The 18,282-nt window shown below is 38.3% G+C and overlaps 1 protein-coding gene across 5 annotated transcripts in view; it reads left to right on the plus strand.

The window, feature by feature from the left end:
* The window catches only part of CDH10 (cadherin 10), a 167,424-nt gene that overhangs the window by 112,753 nt on the left and 36,389 nt on the right, over positions 1-18,282 (plus strand). For all 5 annotated transcript variants that reach the window (XM_038392461.2, XM_043508437.1, XM_038392454.2 and 2 more), the window contains 2 exons: positions 10,214-10,333; positions 10,793-10,960. In XM_038392461.2, coding sequence (XP_038248389.1) covers positions 10,214-10,333; positions 10,793-10,960 — 288 coding nt within the window. The remainder of the gene's footprint in view (positions 1-10,213; positions 10,334-10,792; positions 10,961-18,282) is intronic.

Consider the following 18,282-nt stretch of genomic DNA (forward strand, 5'->3'; position numbering starts at 1 on the left):
TATGGGGAATGTGGGTAAAACAGAGCAGGAGATGTACAATTCTCCCCAAGGAGTTCAGTCACAAATTTAATTAACACTTTTTTTTAAATGAGCATCATCAGCATGGAAGCATGTCCTCTGGAATAGTGGCCAAAGCATGAAGGGGCATAAAAATGTTTAGCATATCTGGCATGTAAATACCTTGCAATGCTGTCTACAAAAGTGCCATACAACTAAATGCCTGTTCTCACTTTCTGGTGACATTGTACATAAGAAAATGGCAGCATTATCTCCTGTAAATGTAAACAAATTTGTTTGTCTTAGCAGTTGGCCGAACAAGAAGTAGGACTAAGTGGACTTGTAGGCACTGAAGTTTTACATTGTTTTGTTTTTGAATGCAGTTATGTGACAAAAAAAATCTGCATTTCTAAGTTGCACTTTAATGACCAAGAGATTGCACTACAGTACCTGTATGAGGTGAATTGAAAAATACTATTTCCTTTGTTTATTATTTTTACAGTGCAACTATTTGTAATCAAGAGTAATATACACTTTGATTTAAATTATAACACATAATACAATATTTATGAAAATGTAGAAAAACATTCACAATATTTAATAAATTTCAATTGGTATTCTATTGTTTAATAGTGCAATTAAAATTGTGATTAATCATGAATAATTTTTATAATCACTATTAATTTTTTTGAGTTAATTGTCTGAGTTAACTGCGATTAATTGACAGCCCTAATTGGGACCCTACAGAACTAGTCTGAATAATGAAGGGATCACAACAAGATTATCTAGCTTCAGTGTTTTTAAAATGAAACACAAAAATAACATTGACTATATATAAATTATAGCTTTTCTGGTACCATAAGTCTCAGCAAATGTCATGCAGCTTCAATTAAGGAGAGGATTTTGACAGAACAGTTCCATATCATACAGAAAGGGAGGCATATGGCAGGAGCTGGGATTGTAAAAGACATCTCAGACCATCAGTCCCATCCTCAAAATCTTTCTCTAAAAGACATCCCACTAGGCTGTATATAAACTATTTTGGATACATTTAATGAAAGTGATTCAATGCCTTCATTTAAAGTATTTTCCTATTGTGAATGATTCCATGTTCAGTTTCAACCTGTTGGCTCTTATTATCCCATTCTCAATTACAAAAAAGACCCTTTCATGTAAATGCATTGAGATATTCATGACTTGTATCTTCATGTGCAATCATTAGACCTCACATTCAGTTCAAAGTTTTGCACTCTCTGGGTCTGTAGGTGACAGTATGTACTTCATGTCACCAAGTAAACAACCTTTCAGACCACTGCACTGCAAAAAAAAAGTAATGCATCTGCTAGGCTCAATCCAGTGCAAATGCTGAAGGTGGACAGATTAAACCTATATATCTGGGTATACCTGGATATCTAAAAGATGCTCTAGTTACCACAGAAAGCAAAATTTGTGTATTCCGAGTATAGTGGATCAAATCCTGCCCCTTTTACTTACACTGAAGTTAATAGGACTAATTCTGAGTAAAGAGCAGAATTTGGACTACTGTTTTAACTCGGTTATAACAGCTACTCAAACAATTAACTGTGAACAACTTTATTTCACAAATGTAGACCTTTTTCTGTTTGTGAGTTGCCAGCAGGACTTTTTCTAGGCTCCAGACAGTATAAATCAAAATTGGGTCATAAGCATAATCTCCAAATTCAAGGGCAATTTTCTAACAGGCTGAAATAATGCACAAGATTTTTCAGCTGAAAGCATAGGGCCTGGCATTTTACTGCTTTGCTTGTCAAGTCATATATACCTGTGCAAAGTGGATGTAAAATGCTGCCAAATCAGAATTTTGCACTCAGATTCATGGTAATAGTGCTACCCCTTTTTAACCCAAGTACTTAGCCAAAATTTGTGGTTTGTTTCATTTAGGAGGAGAATCTGATGTTGATGAAGTTGTGCTTATTTACTACAATTTAATAGAAAATCATATCCTTTATATAGGCTCCCTTAACTATCTGATAGAATTTAATGAAGAAGTGTCTAGTGTTCTATGGATTCCTATGGCATTCAGCCCTATTAAAATGTACAGAATTTCTCCATAAGGTTTCTCATCTCTTTTCCAAGAATTCTTAAAAATAACCAATAACTGTTCTGAAGTTTCCTCTGACAGTTTTGCCTGAAATATTGGGTACATCTTTTTATTTTTTTAGTTCTAACATTTTACCAAGATTTCATATACCATTCCCTATCCTGCAAAAAAGCTTGTCAAGTTTTTAGCCCCCATGATTTTCCACAATTTGCACAAGTGAAGAGTGTCATTACCAAACAGTCTGCATTCTTCAAAGAAGGCCATCTATGTGCCCAAGCAGCTCCTTGAGTGCACAAGGAGGAAAAGGGTGGAAGAGGCAGCAGAAAGACATTGTGAAAATCCTTGTTCTCCCTGGATAGGGAGACCAGATATCCCAATAGTATCGGGATGTCCCGATATTAGGGGCTTTGTCTTATATAGGCAACTATTTCCCTTTCCTTCCACCCACCTTCCCTGGAAAAAAAAAGGTGTCCCAATTTTTCACACTTGTTATTTGGTCACCCTATCCCTGGTGACCCTAGTATCCCTTTGATCATGAAATACTCCAAAGAGGATAGGAAAAGACTCAGGATTATTCCCTCATTATATCAAACGGTGGCGCTACCTGGACATGTATGCAGCAATATGCTGCTCTTCCTTAGGTTGGGGGTAGTAGCTAGTGCGTTTCTTGTGCATTTAGGGATTCCGCTTCTGCGAATGTCACTCTGCAGTATTATCTACTTTAGTCTCTTGTTCATGACCCTTATTACCTTGTTCATCCTCTGTGCAGGTCATGGGCAAAGATGAGGACCCTGCATTTAGGTCAGTAGCCCAGTAAGGCTGCCCGCTTTATGTAGATTACTGTACATATTCTCTTACTTCATTCTTTTCCTCACTGAGTCCCAAAGGATTACCAGTTATAACTTTCTTCTTTGTTCTTTCCTGTCTTCTTGGTGTTCCTCATGTTTCACCAAGGGTTTCTTCTCATGGCTGCAGATAAATCAATTTTCTTCCCTGTACTTTTTCCGCTGGACTCTCTGCTAATATCCTTCAGACAAGAATAGATGTTTCTGACTTTAAACCTGTTATGATTCCTGTTATGATCTCATCCTTTCTTTCCTTTCAGTTATGCTTCTCTATTAATCTCTTCCAACCTAGGAATTCTGTTCTTTAATCACTCCCTTAGTGTTCTCACTTCATGTTTTCAGGGTTTAGCAGCACAGCCTATGAATTCCCCAGGCTATGATTTTCTTCGCATCACTGATGGCTATCATCCTTCCTAGTTGTTCTTCTAGCCCTCTAATCTATTCTGCTTTCCTGCATTATGGATATCAACGTGCACTTCATAAAGGTGTAACCTCCCTCTGGGTTTACATGTGGACTGCAACTTGGCCATCCCACAGTTAGCCTTAGTTTTCCTTTTGTCTTTCTCTTCAGAAGAACAATCGAGACTATTTATAGCTGCCACTGCTCTACTTGCTCCCCAGGCATTTGTTCACTCTCTCATTAGTTTGATATGTCCCCTTTTCCCACTGCTAAAATATCATAGCAATAATTGTTTTCTATAGCACTTCCTTCTTACTTAAGTCACTTACCATGCCACTACTTTGGATATTTTTATTTTTATTTTTTCTTTACTTCTTCCGGCTAATTCCCCTGCAAAATCCTCCCACATCTGCTCAGCAAGAATCTCAGAATGACAGGTTTTAATGGCTCATATGATTACATTGCATCCTCACATTTCTTACCAAACACTTTTTCAATCCACTGCACACTAAAATAAAATAAAATCTACAGTCAGCAGCAGAAAAATCCAAGGAATAATTATTATGTTATTTTTTGAAAGGCTACCCAAAAAGATTTACTGTCTCTAGTGCCATGCTTGTCTCTAGCACCTTTTTGCTCACTTACTGGAATGCCAGGTATCTAGACGCTCTTTCTGACATTACTTTCACTGAGTCTATCCCCTCTCCATTTAATTTGCTGCATGTAATATAGCACATTTCAAAAATTAACAAACTGGAAAGCATATGCAATTATTTTCCCTCTTTTTCTCTAGAAAAAGCAGATAGATTTCTGCTATTTCAGCATGCTGTTTGTATAGATATGTCAGCAGAAGGGAGCTGAGAGTGTAGTTAATGCACAAAACAAGGAGGGAGACAGTCTGAGTTCTCATCCACGTTCTGCCATGCATTTCCTATACAACTTTCTTCTTGTTAATTATCCTATCTGATCCTTACCTAATTTAAAGGTTAAAATCATGAATAGTTGTAAAATGTTTTAAGATGCTTACATGGAAAGCACCATAAATTGTGAAGTGTATTAATATTATTATACCCAGTTTAGGTCAGACTTTAGAGATGTTCAAAAGCTATCATTACAATTATTTTCAGACATGCCTTCTGAGAGCTACAATATTCTAGAAGCTGGCTGTTTAGTTATATTATGTAAACGCTATTGGCCTGATTCAGCAGTGCATTACTTGACTGTATGGCATAAAACACGTAGTTATCGCAGGGTAAAACTGGATTAATGCAATTGTTCTATAAATTATATATAATGTACCAGATTCACCAGTATACTCCAGCTACTTTGGTCTATTTACAGAGTAGTTGGAGTGTGTTTGATGAATTGTGGTCCTTTTATGTTCTACCATACAATGGTATTCTCAGCTTTATAACACAAGGGTCAAAGTTTGCTCTCAACATGTAGCTCTGCCTCCTACCAATTTCATCAGAAGTTGTGTATATACATCCAAGGGACAGAATTTAACTTGAGGGCTGCATAGAGCAGACTATTTATAGTTCTTCTTTCACCAGGAAGTATCTTTTAAGTGCACTAGACATGATTCTTCTCTCTCACAAATTTTCCATTAATTTGATAGTTATTCCTGATTTATACCAGGTGTAAAGAGGAGGAGAAATAGATCTGCTATTTATTTCAGTAATGCCATGAGATACTTACCCATCTAAAATGGTTTAACATATCACAGAATATCAAAAATGCAACCCATTTTCATGGGTTACCTAAGCTGACTTCATTTTAAAATGGAAACATTGATGAAAGACTGTACAACTCTAAGAAGTCTGATTAATTTATTTCAGTATTTTTCAGTACATTACTGACTTGGCAAACAAAGGGGAAGCAAAGGATTTGCAATCATTTTGCTTGCATTTCAGAAAAGCTTTTGATACTATTCCCACAAAAGACTGATTCACAAAGATTTGATGTATAAAGACTGGTACATGGGAGAGCTATTGAAATGGATAAAAAATTGGCTACCAGATGGGAAACAAATGGTTTCTTAAGTGGTAACTATAATTTGCAGACAGGTAATGGCAAGGTAATGTTGGAAAGGGCAGTCAAGGTCCACTTTTACATATCTTGAATAGCTTGAAAGACGGTTTCGTTTCAAAAGTGGTTAAATGTGCAGATGAAACGTAAAGGAAAGCAGCTAACACATTCAAATTGATCTGAACAAATTAATTTTGGGGGCTGATTAGACACTCATGCAATTCAGCATCGCAAAATAGAAGGCAATAAGGCTGCAGGGTAGAATAAATCATAACTTGAGCTGGTAAAATTATTCACTGGGAAAATATTATGTAAATTTAGTCTTTTTTTTCTGTTTGTTTAATCGCAAGGTCCCTATTGTAGGTGAGATCCCTGTGTGGTGCATGGAGATGGTGCAAGGGGCTTTACTTTACTTTTATGCCCCCTGCCACAACCCCTGTGCAAGGGCCAGACCCCCAGCAGTATCTCCTACATCCAAAGGAGGCACAAGTCCAAAAAGTTTAACAGGGTCCATGCTTTGCCCCCCAACCACCATGTAGCAGCTGGTCGAGTAGACAAAGGGAAACAGGCTGCACCATCCAATGAGATGGTACAATCCCTCACCAAACCTGCCCTCCACCCCACCGGGGGTGATGTGGCTCCACATTGCCCTCAGCATGACACTATCTGGTAATGAGAAACTTGATGCAGAGCTCAAGCCTGCTGCAGTTGGTTTCAGTGGGAACAGGATCAAATCTGTAGCCTTTAGAAGGAGCGTGTATGTGTGTGTGTGTGTCTCTACACTGCAGCTGGGAATATGCTTTCCGTCCTGAGTAGACAGACTTGTACTAGCTCTGTTCAAGCCAATGTGCTAAAAATAGCAATGTGGACATTACAGCTGGAGCGGCAGCTCAGGCTCTCAAGCCCGCCTGATCCTCAGCTGGTGCCATAACATCCACACTGCTGTTTTTACCGCACAAATCTGTCTACCTGGATTGGGACACTTGCTCAGAGTTGCAGCATAGATTTACCTTGTGAAACTGCACAGAGGACACTTTGCAACGGTGGTCACTACAGGTATGGCGGTGACCGAGGTAGAGGGAACGTATCCAAAATTATTTATTCCATGCTTATGTGTGTGTGGCTTATGATGTGGCTTCAAATGAAAATGGAGTCATATGTTGTCTGTGCACCTTGTGAAACACAACTGGTGGAGCATAGCTCTCAGAAAGGCATTCTATAAGATCCAGAAGAAAAGAAATAAATGCATAGATTTAAAAACAAACAAACAAAAAACAAGGGACCAATAGATTATCTAGTCTAGTGGTTCTCAAACTTTTTTTTTCGCAGACCACTTGAAAATTGGTGAGGGTCTCAGCGGGCCACTTAATGATCTTTTGAAATGTTGTTAGTACCGTTAGGTAACTTTTGTAAAGCACTTTGAATAAAAGCGATATATAAAAAAATCTTAATAATTAACATTGTTGTTCTACAAATAAAAGCACACAACTCATATTTTAATATAAGTAGTCTTACCTTTCTAATGTGATGGATGTGCCCTCTCTCCCCGACTGCAGCAGCCCCTGAGCTGGGGCTGGGAAAGAAGGCCATCTGTCTCCCCAGCAGCCGCAGTCCTGGAGCTGGGGAAAGTCACCTCAGCACATCCCACAGCTCTTCACATCCCAAATTCCCCCATCCCCTCTTCACCACCCCATTGCCCCCACCCACCTACCCTCTATTCCCCCCAAGGCCACCACCTCACCTTATATGTGCGTCTTCTCCAGGGTCTGGGCACCTGATTAGTGGAGCCACAACGGCGTGGCTCCACTACTTAGGTGGGTGGCCCTTCATTCTGTTGTGTGCAGTGGCCCAGGCATGCACCTTAGAGGGAACTATCCATGGACCACCTGAATGGAGCTCAGACCACAGTTTGAGAACTTCTGATCTAGTCTGACCTCCTGTATAATATAGGCCATAGCATTTCACCCATTTAGTCCTGTCCTGAGCCAAACAACTGATGTTTAACTAAAACATGTCTTTCAAAAAGGCATGCATTCTTGACTTTTTAAAAGTTTACAACAAGCTGTTCAGAGTTAACAAATAATCTAACAGCAAATAATCAAAAATGGAATTTAAAGCAATAAATGTCCTATAAATTAGAAAGCTCTGTTTCTTTAGAAGCAAAAATGTAGAGCAAGCTGACAATTTCAAATATTTGTAATTCTACATTTTTAAGGTTGCTCTGTAACTTTTTAAAATATTGATTATAAGGAAGGGCATAATTCTTCACATTGTTTCACTAAATTGCTTTTATATGTAAGAGAACACTGAGCATCAACTTTCATTAAGGGTACAAAACCATGAAGAGGTATGTAGAGTATTCACATGCTACTGAAAATAAAAATGGAGAAAGGGAAGTGGACAATTTTTTACTGTAATTTTCAATGTCCATTAACTTAATCCTCTCATCAGCATTCATAACATAAAACAAAGTAAAAATACATTCTCAGATAGGAGGAAGAAATATTATCTAATATCCAGAGTCTCATTACCCTTCAAAATTCAATCAAATAACACTCGAAGGTCCAGTTCTGCTAAGGATTCAGAAATTATAAGTATATTCTCCAATTTTTCCTCCAAATTACCCTCCAGAGAGAACTGACAGTTATATTTTAGTTTTGGTAGAAACAAGAAGACAATCCAATTGCAACACATTTGAATTCCTTTTAATAAATGCTGCTAATTGGTCTGTATAAAGCATATGTATATATGAGCCCCTCCAATTTCACTCAGCACTTAAAAGGAAAGAGAGAGAATTCAGCTAGTAAGTCTATAAATTGATCTTGCAAGTTGCTCTGATGTGTATGGAGGAGCGTTCAAAGTTGTGCTCCATCAGCTTCCATGTCAAGCCCCTTTGCGACTACTCCCTTCTTTGTGAATGCATAGGGTAAGAAAGGGGGGCAGGGCCAGGGCAGAGAATGAGTATATCTCAGGAGACATGTTCTAAAGAGAAACCTTCATCATGCTAATCAGAAACTTAGCTATGCATAGCCTTTGAGGCTTGACTCCTTCTCCTCGTTAATGTGTCACTTTCATTAATGTTATAGTGCTCATCATTGCTTATCTTTGCCTTGGATGTGCAATACTCCACACCTATGCTGTTTGGGATCAGGAATGTAAACCCTGATCCTGCGATTTGTTGCATGCAGATTCAGAATTTGTTGCATGCAGATTCATCCACACACAATACGTTGTAGGATCAGAGTCTCAAAACTTAATTTCAGACACAGTAGCAAAAATTATGAGCACTGTACCCCTCAAAATCTACTCTGTGCCAAAATATGTAAAAGTGTCGCACACAGCTGACTCAGTCTCTGGTCTGATGCCTTCCATCATCGAGATGCACATGTGGCTCCCTTCTTAATTTACAGAGTTAAAAATGTAATTTTTCTATGATTTCTATTCCCAATATCATTTTCTTAAATGAATTCTGCATTCTATTTTAAGTGTTCATAAGAACATCAACATAAAAAAGCAGGAAACACCCTCCTGCCCCCCAACATGCTCTTGCCTTATTTTAGAGGCACCCCCTACTTAGTCATTTCTTGTTTGCTCTGTAGGGACTGAATTCTGCAAGATGCTGAGCTGTCTAGCTCTGGTCCAATAAAACACTTATGGATGTGTTTAACATTCAGCATATATATAGTTCCATTGATGTCAGCAGGACTAGTCACGTGCTTAAAGTTAATCATGTGCTTAAGTAATTTGCTAGGTCAGGACCAGAGTGCTTAGCCCTTTACAGAATCCTGCTCCAAGCAAAGTAACAGTGTAGCCTTTATCCCATACATCCTGTCATGACAATTGCTTTTAGGGTCAGTGGTTAGTGTAGATCAGATTAAAAATACAGAAAACTGATTCTGGTTGCTGTTGTCACAGGTTTCAGTATTATGCAGTGATGTGGTGAAGGTATGCAGGAGAGGGAAGATAACGGGAACAAGAGAAGAAATGTATCTGAAGGACTTCCTGTCCCCAAGAAGTCCAATGGCTAGCCAAATGGGCAGATCCCACGGTGATAGATGACTTTTTAAATACACAATAAGAGAAACAAAAGTATATATGTGTGTGCAGTATATGGAGCTACAACAGATAGGAAACAATCATGATACTCCCCATCACTGTAAGTGCCATAATTTGGACTTCAGTGGGATGGGGACTCTGCACTGCTACAAAAAGAAATAATAGTGAGGATAATTGAAGGGTTTGGGGAGGGATTATTTCACAGAAAAGTTTGAAGTAGCCATGCTATTCCATGAAGTGTAGAAGATTAAGACATTTCAAAATATATCTTTTAGGTAAATATGCATGAGAGGCAATGGTGCTTATATCTCCTTCTTCTCACCAGGGCGAGAAGTGCAGATCTAGGTGAACTATTCAATCTGCTGTCCCTTTAACATTCCTGGATCTTTGTATAATGCATTGCCATCAGTGCACAGAAAGATTTATGAGACAATCTGGTGTCACTGAAACACAGACACTTGTTTGTATTCAAAAACCTAAAAGAAAACAATGGTTATGAGCCAATAATAATCATGTAAGGATATGCATTAAACTCTGCTGCTGTTCTGGTTTGACTTTACTAACTTGGTTCTGATCATCTATTCAGATTTAAGGAAACAACTTCCAAACTGCTTAGAACTAGATCCTATAACTTGAGTAAGTAAATACATTTTTTTAATTGACCACAAGTTTATATGTAGATAAACGAACAGGTCCCTGTGATGCAGGAGTCAATGAAGATTTCAATGAGGTTACTTGAATGAAAACTAGTGCTTTTGCTCCTCCTTCTGGTGCCATGCAGAACTAAGCTGAATTTGGATACTTCAGGTACTTCTGTGGTGCAAGTCACAGCTACTGATGCCGATGACCCTTCATATGGAAACAGTGCCCGTGTCATCTACAGCATACTTCAGGGACAGCCATATTTCTCTGTGGAGCCAGAAACAGGTCAGGAAACTGATATTGTTTTAGTCTACCACAAGCGTAGTAGTTTTCTTTCTTCTAGAAAACGCACCAAAAATAGGACAGATTTGTACAAAGCCAAGCAGTGAAGTGCTACAATGTTTCTTACTTGCTGTGTTTCAGTAACTTACAACAGTACCTTGTAATAAAGGTGAAAACCATCTATATTACAGCTATCTAAATAAAGCATAAGTTACTTGTATTGTTTGGGGTAGGAATGAGAAAGTTGTAATATAGTACTAATGTTTTTGTTTCTATCGTACATAGAAAGAGAGAAGTTGTATTGAAAACTCTTCACAGAGATACACAAATAATTGGATTGCACTGATAGTGGATGCACGCTTGAAAAATATGTTTAAAGACACATTGAAAAAACTCAGTATCGTGGTACTGTGCATGTCAGAAATGCAGGGATGGATAACAATTGCTTACGTTTTCCTAAAGGCATCATCAGGACTGCTTTGCCAAACATGAACAGAGAAAACAGGGAGCAGTACCAAGTAGTTATCCAGGCAAAAGACATGGGAGGCCAGATGGGTGGATTATCAGGGACCACTACGGTGAACATCACCCTGACTGATGTCAACGACAATCCACCGCGATTCCCCCAGAGTAAGCTACATTTAATAGTCCTCCTGCACTTCAAAAAGCTTCAGAATTAAAGAGTTAAGCAATCGCCATCTGGTTTAATTTAAAGTAAATCTGGATTATGGAGCACACATGAACAAAAGGCTTATGTACAGATTTATGCCCTGTTATTAAAGTAGAAAATTAAATGTTACAGTACTCCTTTGTTCAGGGAACTGGTTACCTGATCATATAGCACAAAAGGAAACCTGGGATACCTTTCAGGATTATTTGTGGGAGTGGGGCAGGATCATAAGAGCATTAGAGCAATTCTTTCTTTCCTGTTACCTATAGATTAACAATTTTTAATTCTTACTGGAAAACAAAAAACATGTCTTAATTTTAGCAAGGAGGAAATAGGTGCACTGTAGTCCCTGCTTATACATTTAATCATGAAGACCCCAACTCTGGGGAGGAATTACCTGAGGAAATCCAAACAGATCTCTATTTGTATAGACATAGTGCTCTAAAAAGCTGATATGCAGAGAACCTCCCAAAGTGAATATGAATGGCATTTAACATCACTGTTTTTGACAGCTTAAACTTATCAAAGCACTTTATACTGTTTTTTAACCTTTTTGTGATATTACAGTTTTCAAGCCTTCATAGTCTCAAACTAGAATAGGAAACCATTATTAGCCTCTATTTATGTAACCTGGAATTGTTAGACTCTTTCATATTGCAAACTTGTTAGCATTTGAATTGAAAATTCCGATTGGTAGGCTGGTTTACGTAGGTGAACATTTTATTACCTATTTAAAACATTTTGCATATATTGCAGCCAGAACATTTATGGAGTGCCCAAGATTCTGTAACAGCAAATCGCTCCCATCCTTCTTCTCTCCCACTATTTTTATCCTGGTGCAACTCCATTGACTTCAATTGTTATTCCTGACTTGCACTGGTGTACAACAGAGAGTCAGGCCCAATATCTCTGACTTCAACAAGTTCATTACGAAATAGCACACAGTGCGTAATTGTCTTGGACACACAGGAAGAAAGACGAGATGCAAGTGATGTGGTTTAATTAGGCCACAACTTTATTAGCTTCACTCCACTGGGAACTGTCCAGCAATAACTTGTACAGTGCAGGTCATGATTCCTGCCTTAATCATTTGCACCTCATGCAGAGCTGTCATTTGTCCCCCCATCTTCCACAACTTGTTCCCAGCCTGTTGCTGGCACTCAATGGTGGGGCTGGTAAAAGATGGGTGTTGCCTCGCTGTGCCAGATGTTTAGGAATCCCAGTTCAGTTCTCCAGCTTCTTCATGGAAAGTCTTCCCTTAAGTTCACTTCCAACTCCTGCTGATTAGGGAACTGTATCCCCTCTGCAATCAGTGCCTGCATGAAATACCTGCCACAAGGAGGAGCCAGGAATTATCTTGGCTTCCCCACCCCATCATGCACAGGGACCAATTACTTACTTGAGCCCTACTTTGCCCACCCACCAGCTGAGGTGATTCCTTCCCACCCCCAGCTGACCACTCCCCTCCCAGCCCTCAAGGGAGAGGGAACCCGTAAAGGAGCCACTGCCCCTTTTTTCTGCCAGTCCAGAGAAAGCTCCCCTGCTTTTGAGATTGCAGGCTTTGCATCTAAATTCTCTATTGACACAGGAGAATCAGGGCCCTTACCTCTGACTTCAGCGTGTTCATTATGAAATAACATGCATTGACTTTTTCTAAATTCTCTGCTAACACTGCAGTTAGTATGTAGCCATTTATTTACTGTTTGTATTTAACAGCATGTCACTATATTGAGAAATAACTTCATTTGTAAATTCAAAATAGATAAATCAAAGACAGTTCTGGGTACTTACAATTATTTCCCCGGGGTTGAATTTGCCACTCACCTGTCACTTGCTATTTACTTTCCCTTTTCCACGGCAATTCTTTTGGTATGTTAACTTCTCTGTAGATGCACATTGTACATACAGGATCATGGCACCTCTGATGCTTCTTGCGTGAAAGTATTACATCCTGCTGGTCTCAGCAGTTTTGCAGACTACTGCCGAAGACTATTTTAAGTGATATTTGCACTGTAAACTGCAGGGCAAAAGCCTCATAGATTGGCTTCAGCAGTTATATTTAATACATTATTTAGACAATAAATATTGATGCAGCTGCTTATTTCTGTTTATTCTTTCTTCTCTTTTTTTTTTTAAAGCAAGGGCCAGACTGTTGGCTTGATAATCTGAGTGGACTTTATAGAACTGCTATAACTGAATTCTTCATTGAATACCTATGACTTTTTAGCTTTTATATTCATTGTATTCACTTGTGGCCTGATCCAACTCCCAGAGAGGTCAGTGGGTATCTTTCCCTTGACTTCAAATGGAAGTCATTATAAGGCCCTTCATCTATAGTAATTTTTTGCTGAATTACTTTGCAGTTGGGGATATTTTTATGGCTACCCCTTTTTTTCTGTTGATACCCACCACTGCTGTGTTAGACATGGAGTAAATTACAACAGACACACAAATCTTAAAGTGTTCATGAAATCGATTGAAAACTTGCCAGATTCATGACACTACTAAAGTAGTATTGATTTAAAAAAAAAAACAACTTTAAATTGCATCTAAAACTTGCAAATAAACATTAAAATGATTCTTGACTTCATCATGTATCTATGAACCTAAAGAAAGTGACATTCTCTTACTATGTTAATGAATTTAAAATCATAAATCTGTCATATTAATCAGACATTTTCAGATTCATGATTTGGACAGTCTCACTAGATTCATAAATGTATTAGATAAACATCTGTTTTCTGAAACCAGTGAAGACAACACTGATATCAGTTATGGAGTGTTTACTCTGGATACTTCGGGATACTGATCATTGTTAATACCCAGGGAGCTCAACCATCAGCTGCAGCAATAGGGTATTTGGTGCAGCTCAGTTGGGAGCACAAAGGGTACACAATCCTAGACCAAACAGGTGCTGATCCCAGGGTATAAATTAGAGTAACCTGATAACAGTCACAAGAAACTCTTCTGGAAGATGGGAAACACCAATGTGCTGGAATTCTCTGACCAAACCCCATTTCCTATCTGTAAGGAAGGAAGGTTGAGTAGAAACATGAGGATCACCAGATGATGGAGGAATGGCCAGCTAAGGTGGCAGCAAAGTGGCATAAGTAACTTAAGTGCAACCAAGGATTGGAATCAGCATATACCACTTCAGCATGTCAATCCACTTGTGATTTGTGACATGGAAAAATTGCATTTTATGATGGGGGAAAAAAGTTGTCTTATGCTAGAACAGCTACAAGTAGAGAATATAAAGAACTAATTAGAGAACTGTGAAAAATGAAATGCATAACTTCTGTTTTTTTGCTGTGTTTTGATTGTTATATGACTAACCAGTATTTGATGATGATATATTGTCATTACATATCCCAGCAAATTATTTAGGTTTTATTTAGGTATTACTAGGTTTCACTGATAAACTGCTCAATTAAGCTTTTAGTAAATGTGTCCCTTAGGGAACTGATTTCAGAGCTGTGGACAAATCCACCATGCTTGTTTGGTTGTGATTTTGACATGACTAACCATGATGCCATGAATAGCTGCATTTCAGATAACTCATTATGCAAGAGCATCTTTTTGTGGAAAGTTTAGAGAAACATGTACATCTCTCAAATCCCAGGCTATTTCTCAGAGAGCTCATGCACAATTTCTCAAATGCTCATCTCATGATTGGAAACATCAGTTGCTACTAAGACTTTAGCTAAAGCTCATTCTGTTGGGTTACAAGATGATGCAAGTGTAATTAGACAATTCTACCTCTGGTCCCACTGTGATATTTACCAGCAAGAATATTCAATACAAATTCAGTTACATTAGCCAGCTCCTATGTCCATAATTGAATTTAGAAATTGATGGGATTTGTGACTTTCAATGGGTCTTTTGCTCCTAAATCCCTTATGCACATATGTAAATCTCTCCCTTATGCTACAAAAATTTGCCTAGTTTTCCTCATGGAGCATCCACAAGCAGATAACTGTCTCTTTGGGAGCAGGATCCCCACTGTTGGACAGACATGTAACACTAGGTTTTGAGCTACTGCTGTTGTTTTTCAGGAAATGGGCTTAAGTCACAAGCATAGAATCATAAGGTTAGAAGGGACCACAAGGGTCATGTTTGGATTGATACACAAGCTTTCCCTAACTTCAGTTATATTCAGAAATGGAGTTTTGTTTTGGGATCATCCTAGCTGATAAAAACAACAAAGTTAATTTGTTTGAGTTCTCTTGGCTCACAAAGCTAGTACAATTCAAAGATCTTTCCCCCCTGTAATTTAAATCCAAGTTGTTCTGGTTGAGCACAGTGTAGCAAGTGATAGAACTTTAGAATGGTTAATAAGCAAGAAATTATAGACTGTGCTATAGCTTTTGGTGAGAGAAAATAAGCCCAGATAGCAGCAGGGTTTAAACTCTTCCATGATCACATGTCTCTGTGGCATGCTAACACACAAGTATTTTAGTATAATACTCGTTGTGAGTATAAGTATTGTATGGTACGTGCTCTCATTTTTCTTTATTTGGATTTTAGGTCTCGTGCTAGGTGCAGTTCAAACACATAGGGCTATATAGTTTGTTGGAGTAAAAATTTCAAAAGCACTGGAGTGATTTATGAACCTAAGTCCCCTTTTCAAAAGTGACGTTAGAAAACGTTACCATTAGACTACATGCCCACACAAGAGTGTAAGGGAGAGGTAGATGCCCCCTCTGCCATACACAGACATACACACGCTCTCTCTCTCTCCTGCTCCCTTGTGCAGGCTAATTGTGCAGGCTAATTAACCCAAAGTGAGTTCATGCCCCAAATAATTTAAATTATAAGACAACAAGACAGAAGGTGGGGGAGTGGTCTGATGATGAAGGTTATATAAGTACCATAGACCAGGTCAGGAAGATGATACACAAGTATCTTGTTAATCTCCCTCACCCCAGCCACCATTCCAAATAGCCCTTCAAGCGATCCATTATCTGTTGGCCAATGTATTATAAACATTAAGAAGTGGACTTGCAAAGGGATTCAAAGGAGTGGCCTTACAGTCTGGTTTTGGGGATGGTGTTCTATGTATTAAAGGCAGTGCAGAAAAAAGTTCAAGGAGTGTTTCTCATGCACCATAAAACATTTTGAAATTTTAAAATGAAAAATAATTAGAACATATATCTATATTCATTGAAAAAACATAAAATTAAAAATTGAAGTAACTTCTATAGTCTGTTTTAAACACTTAAGAATATGGAAAATGAGACAAAATGTTGCCATGGCACTCTTAAATCTTCCCCTTCATGTGTTCTTTCTCGTTTTGGGACATATGGTCTTTCCTCATGGTCTCTCACAGCACTGAATAAATATTTATTTTATAAATATGAGCAGTGGGATTTCGTTGTCATTTTTGAACCATTAACAGATTATAGAGAGATTATGTACTAATGTAACAAAGTACACAGATTTAAATATTACAGAATGGTAATGAAAATGACAATGTAAATATGAGCTAAATCATGGAGCTGAAAACACTGAGGTGCAAGAATGTCAAGAAACATATTAATAAACAGAAGTAAGTGCACTTTGGTAATACAATACTCTGTCACCATTGTGCATCCTGTAACAGGGTATACCCCAAACCCCATGAATCTATGAGAAATGTAATTTGATTTAGTGTTCTGTCTTCTCTGGTATGGTGGTTGATGGTTTTTCAGTAAGTGGGTACAGTCTAAAGCCAATATGTCAAAGTTTAAATTACATTGGGCAAACATTATATAGTAACTGGGAGAGATAAGATAGTTCCTAAAAATAGGAATAAGCCTGTACCTCAGTCCTATCCCCACAATGAACCAGACACTTTCCTTGATATGGATCTCCTCAAAAGGAGTCCACCTCTTCTCTTGCAACCACTATTTTAATCTTTCTACCATTCTGTTAAGTATCAGGAACTACCACCAAGTGACTTGCCTAGGTCTTCCCACAGCTTTATTGACAAAAGAAGGTTGTCAGTGACCTTCCCAATTCTTCTTATGCCTTTCTTTGGGAGAACATGTCCACCACTGGCCTTCCTTAACGATCCTGCTTGCTTGGGGGTGCATCACCATCCCACAATCACTCAGAACCTAGATTTCTAGTCTACTGGGCCTAAGTCAGTTTTTTCCAATTTCAGAATTCTGACATATTCTGCAAGAGTATGAGCAAAAGGAGAGTGGATCTAAATGGGACAAGGTTAAGGGATAGGAGAGAGCCAGGGACTTTTTAGTGAGGGGTAGAATGAGATTTCAACAAGTTTGGATAAGCATCTGAACTTTTGGATACTTTCCTCAACTGAAGCTCCAAACCTTGGAGGTTCCCCCATTACTAATTAATATAAGCTACTTATAGACAAAACAAGCAATGCTAAAGTACTTGCTACTGGGATCCTGTCAGATCTCTCAAACTAAGAAATGTTTGTATTTGCATGAGAGACCCACATGGAAAAGCCAAAGGTTTTCAGGAAGTGGGGCTGCTAATTTATTAGGGTACATCTCATCAACAAGCTCCTCTGCATCAATACTGAATCCGTGCCCCACTATGATGTAAGGCAGCACCGTGTTACTGGATGTGCCATCTTGTGGGCGTCATGTTCATCTCCTTTCTTTGTACAGTAGTTTTGCCTTAGATAGTGTAACCTTAATATTCCCTCTAGTTCACCATGCTTAGCACAGAGAGTACCTAGGAAATATTGAGGTAACATTACTTAGTTAACTAAAGCCAGTGGAAAACAAGGTTTTTATGGGTAGCCAGTACACAGTGTAACTATCTTAGATTTCCTCTTTGAAGCAGGGTAGTGTCATAGCAGCATCTGTATCAATTTAAAATTTTCCTTTATAAAAAAAAATGCTGCTAAGCACACAATGTGGCTAAAGGGGTTTTCCTCCTCAAGGTCCTGGCAGATGAGGATAATGACCTCTTCTACACTTATACATTAATGGCATGGATAGGGCCCAGGATGGGGCCCAAAACTATAGTATAGTTTTACTGTATAGTAAAACTCTGTTTTATTTCATTGTTGATATTTATTGCTTTACCTTCATGTTTGTTGGTCAGTACTCTGCTAAAGCTCTAGGAATGCTGTTGAGACAGTTTAGGTAGTACAAAACCAATAAGAAAACTTTATTTTGGGTGCATCCAATTTTAACAGTAGTGCTGAATGTATAATTTGCAATAAAAATTGATTTAACAAAACTAGCTACCCTTTTTTTCTCATGGGAGGTTCATGAGCAGTTTCCTGGAACTTGTTTGTTATTCAGATTAATTTGGCATA

Source organism: Dermochelys coriacea, chromosome 2 (genome assembly GCF_009764565.3).
Source record: "Dermochelys coriacea isolate rDerCor1 chromosome 2, rDerCor1.pri.v4, whole genome shotgun sequence".
NCBI lineage: Eukaryota > Metazoa > Chordata > Testudines > Dermochelyidae > Dermochelys > Dermochelys coriacea.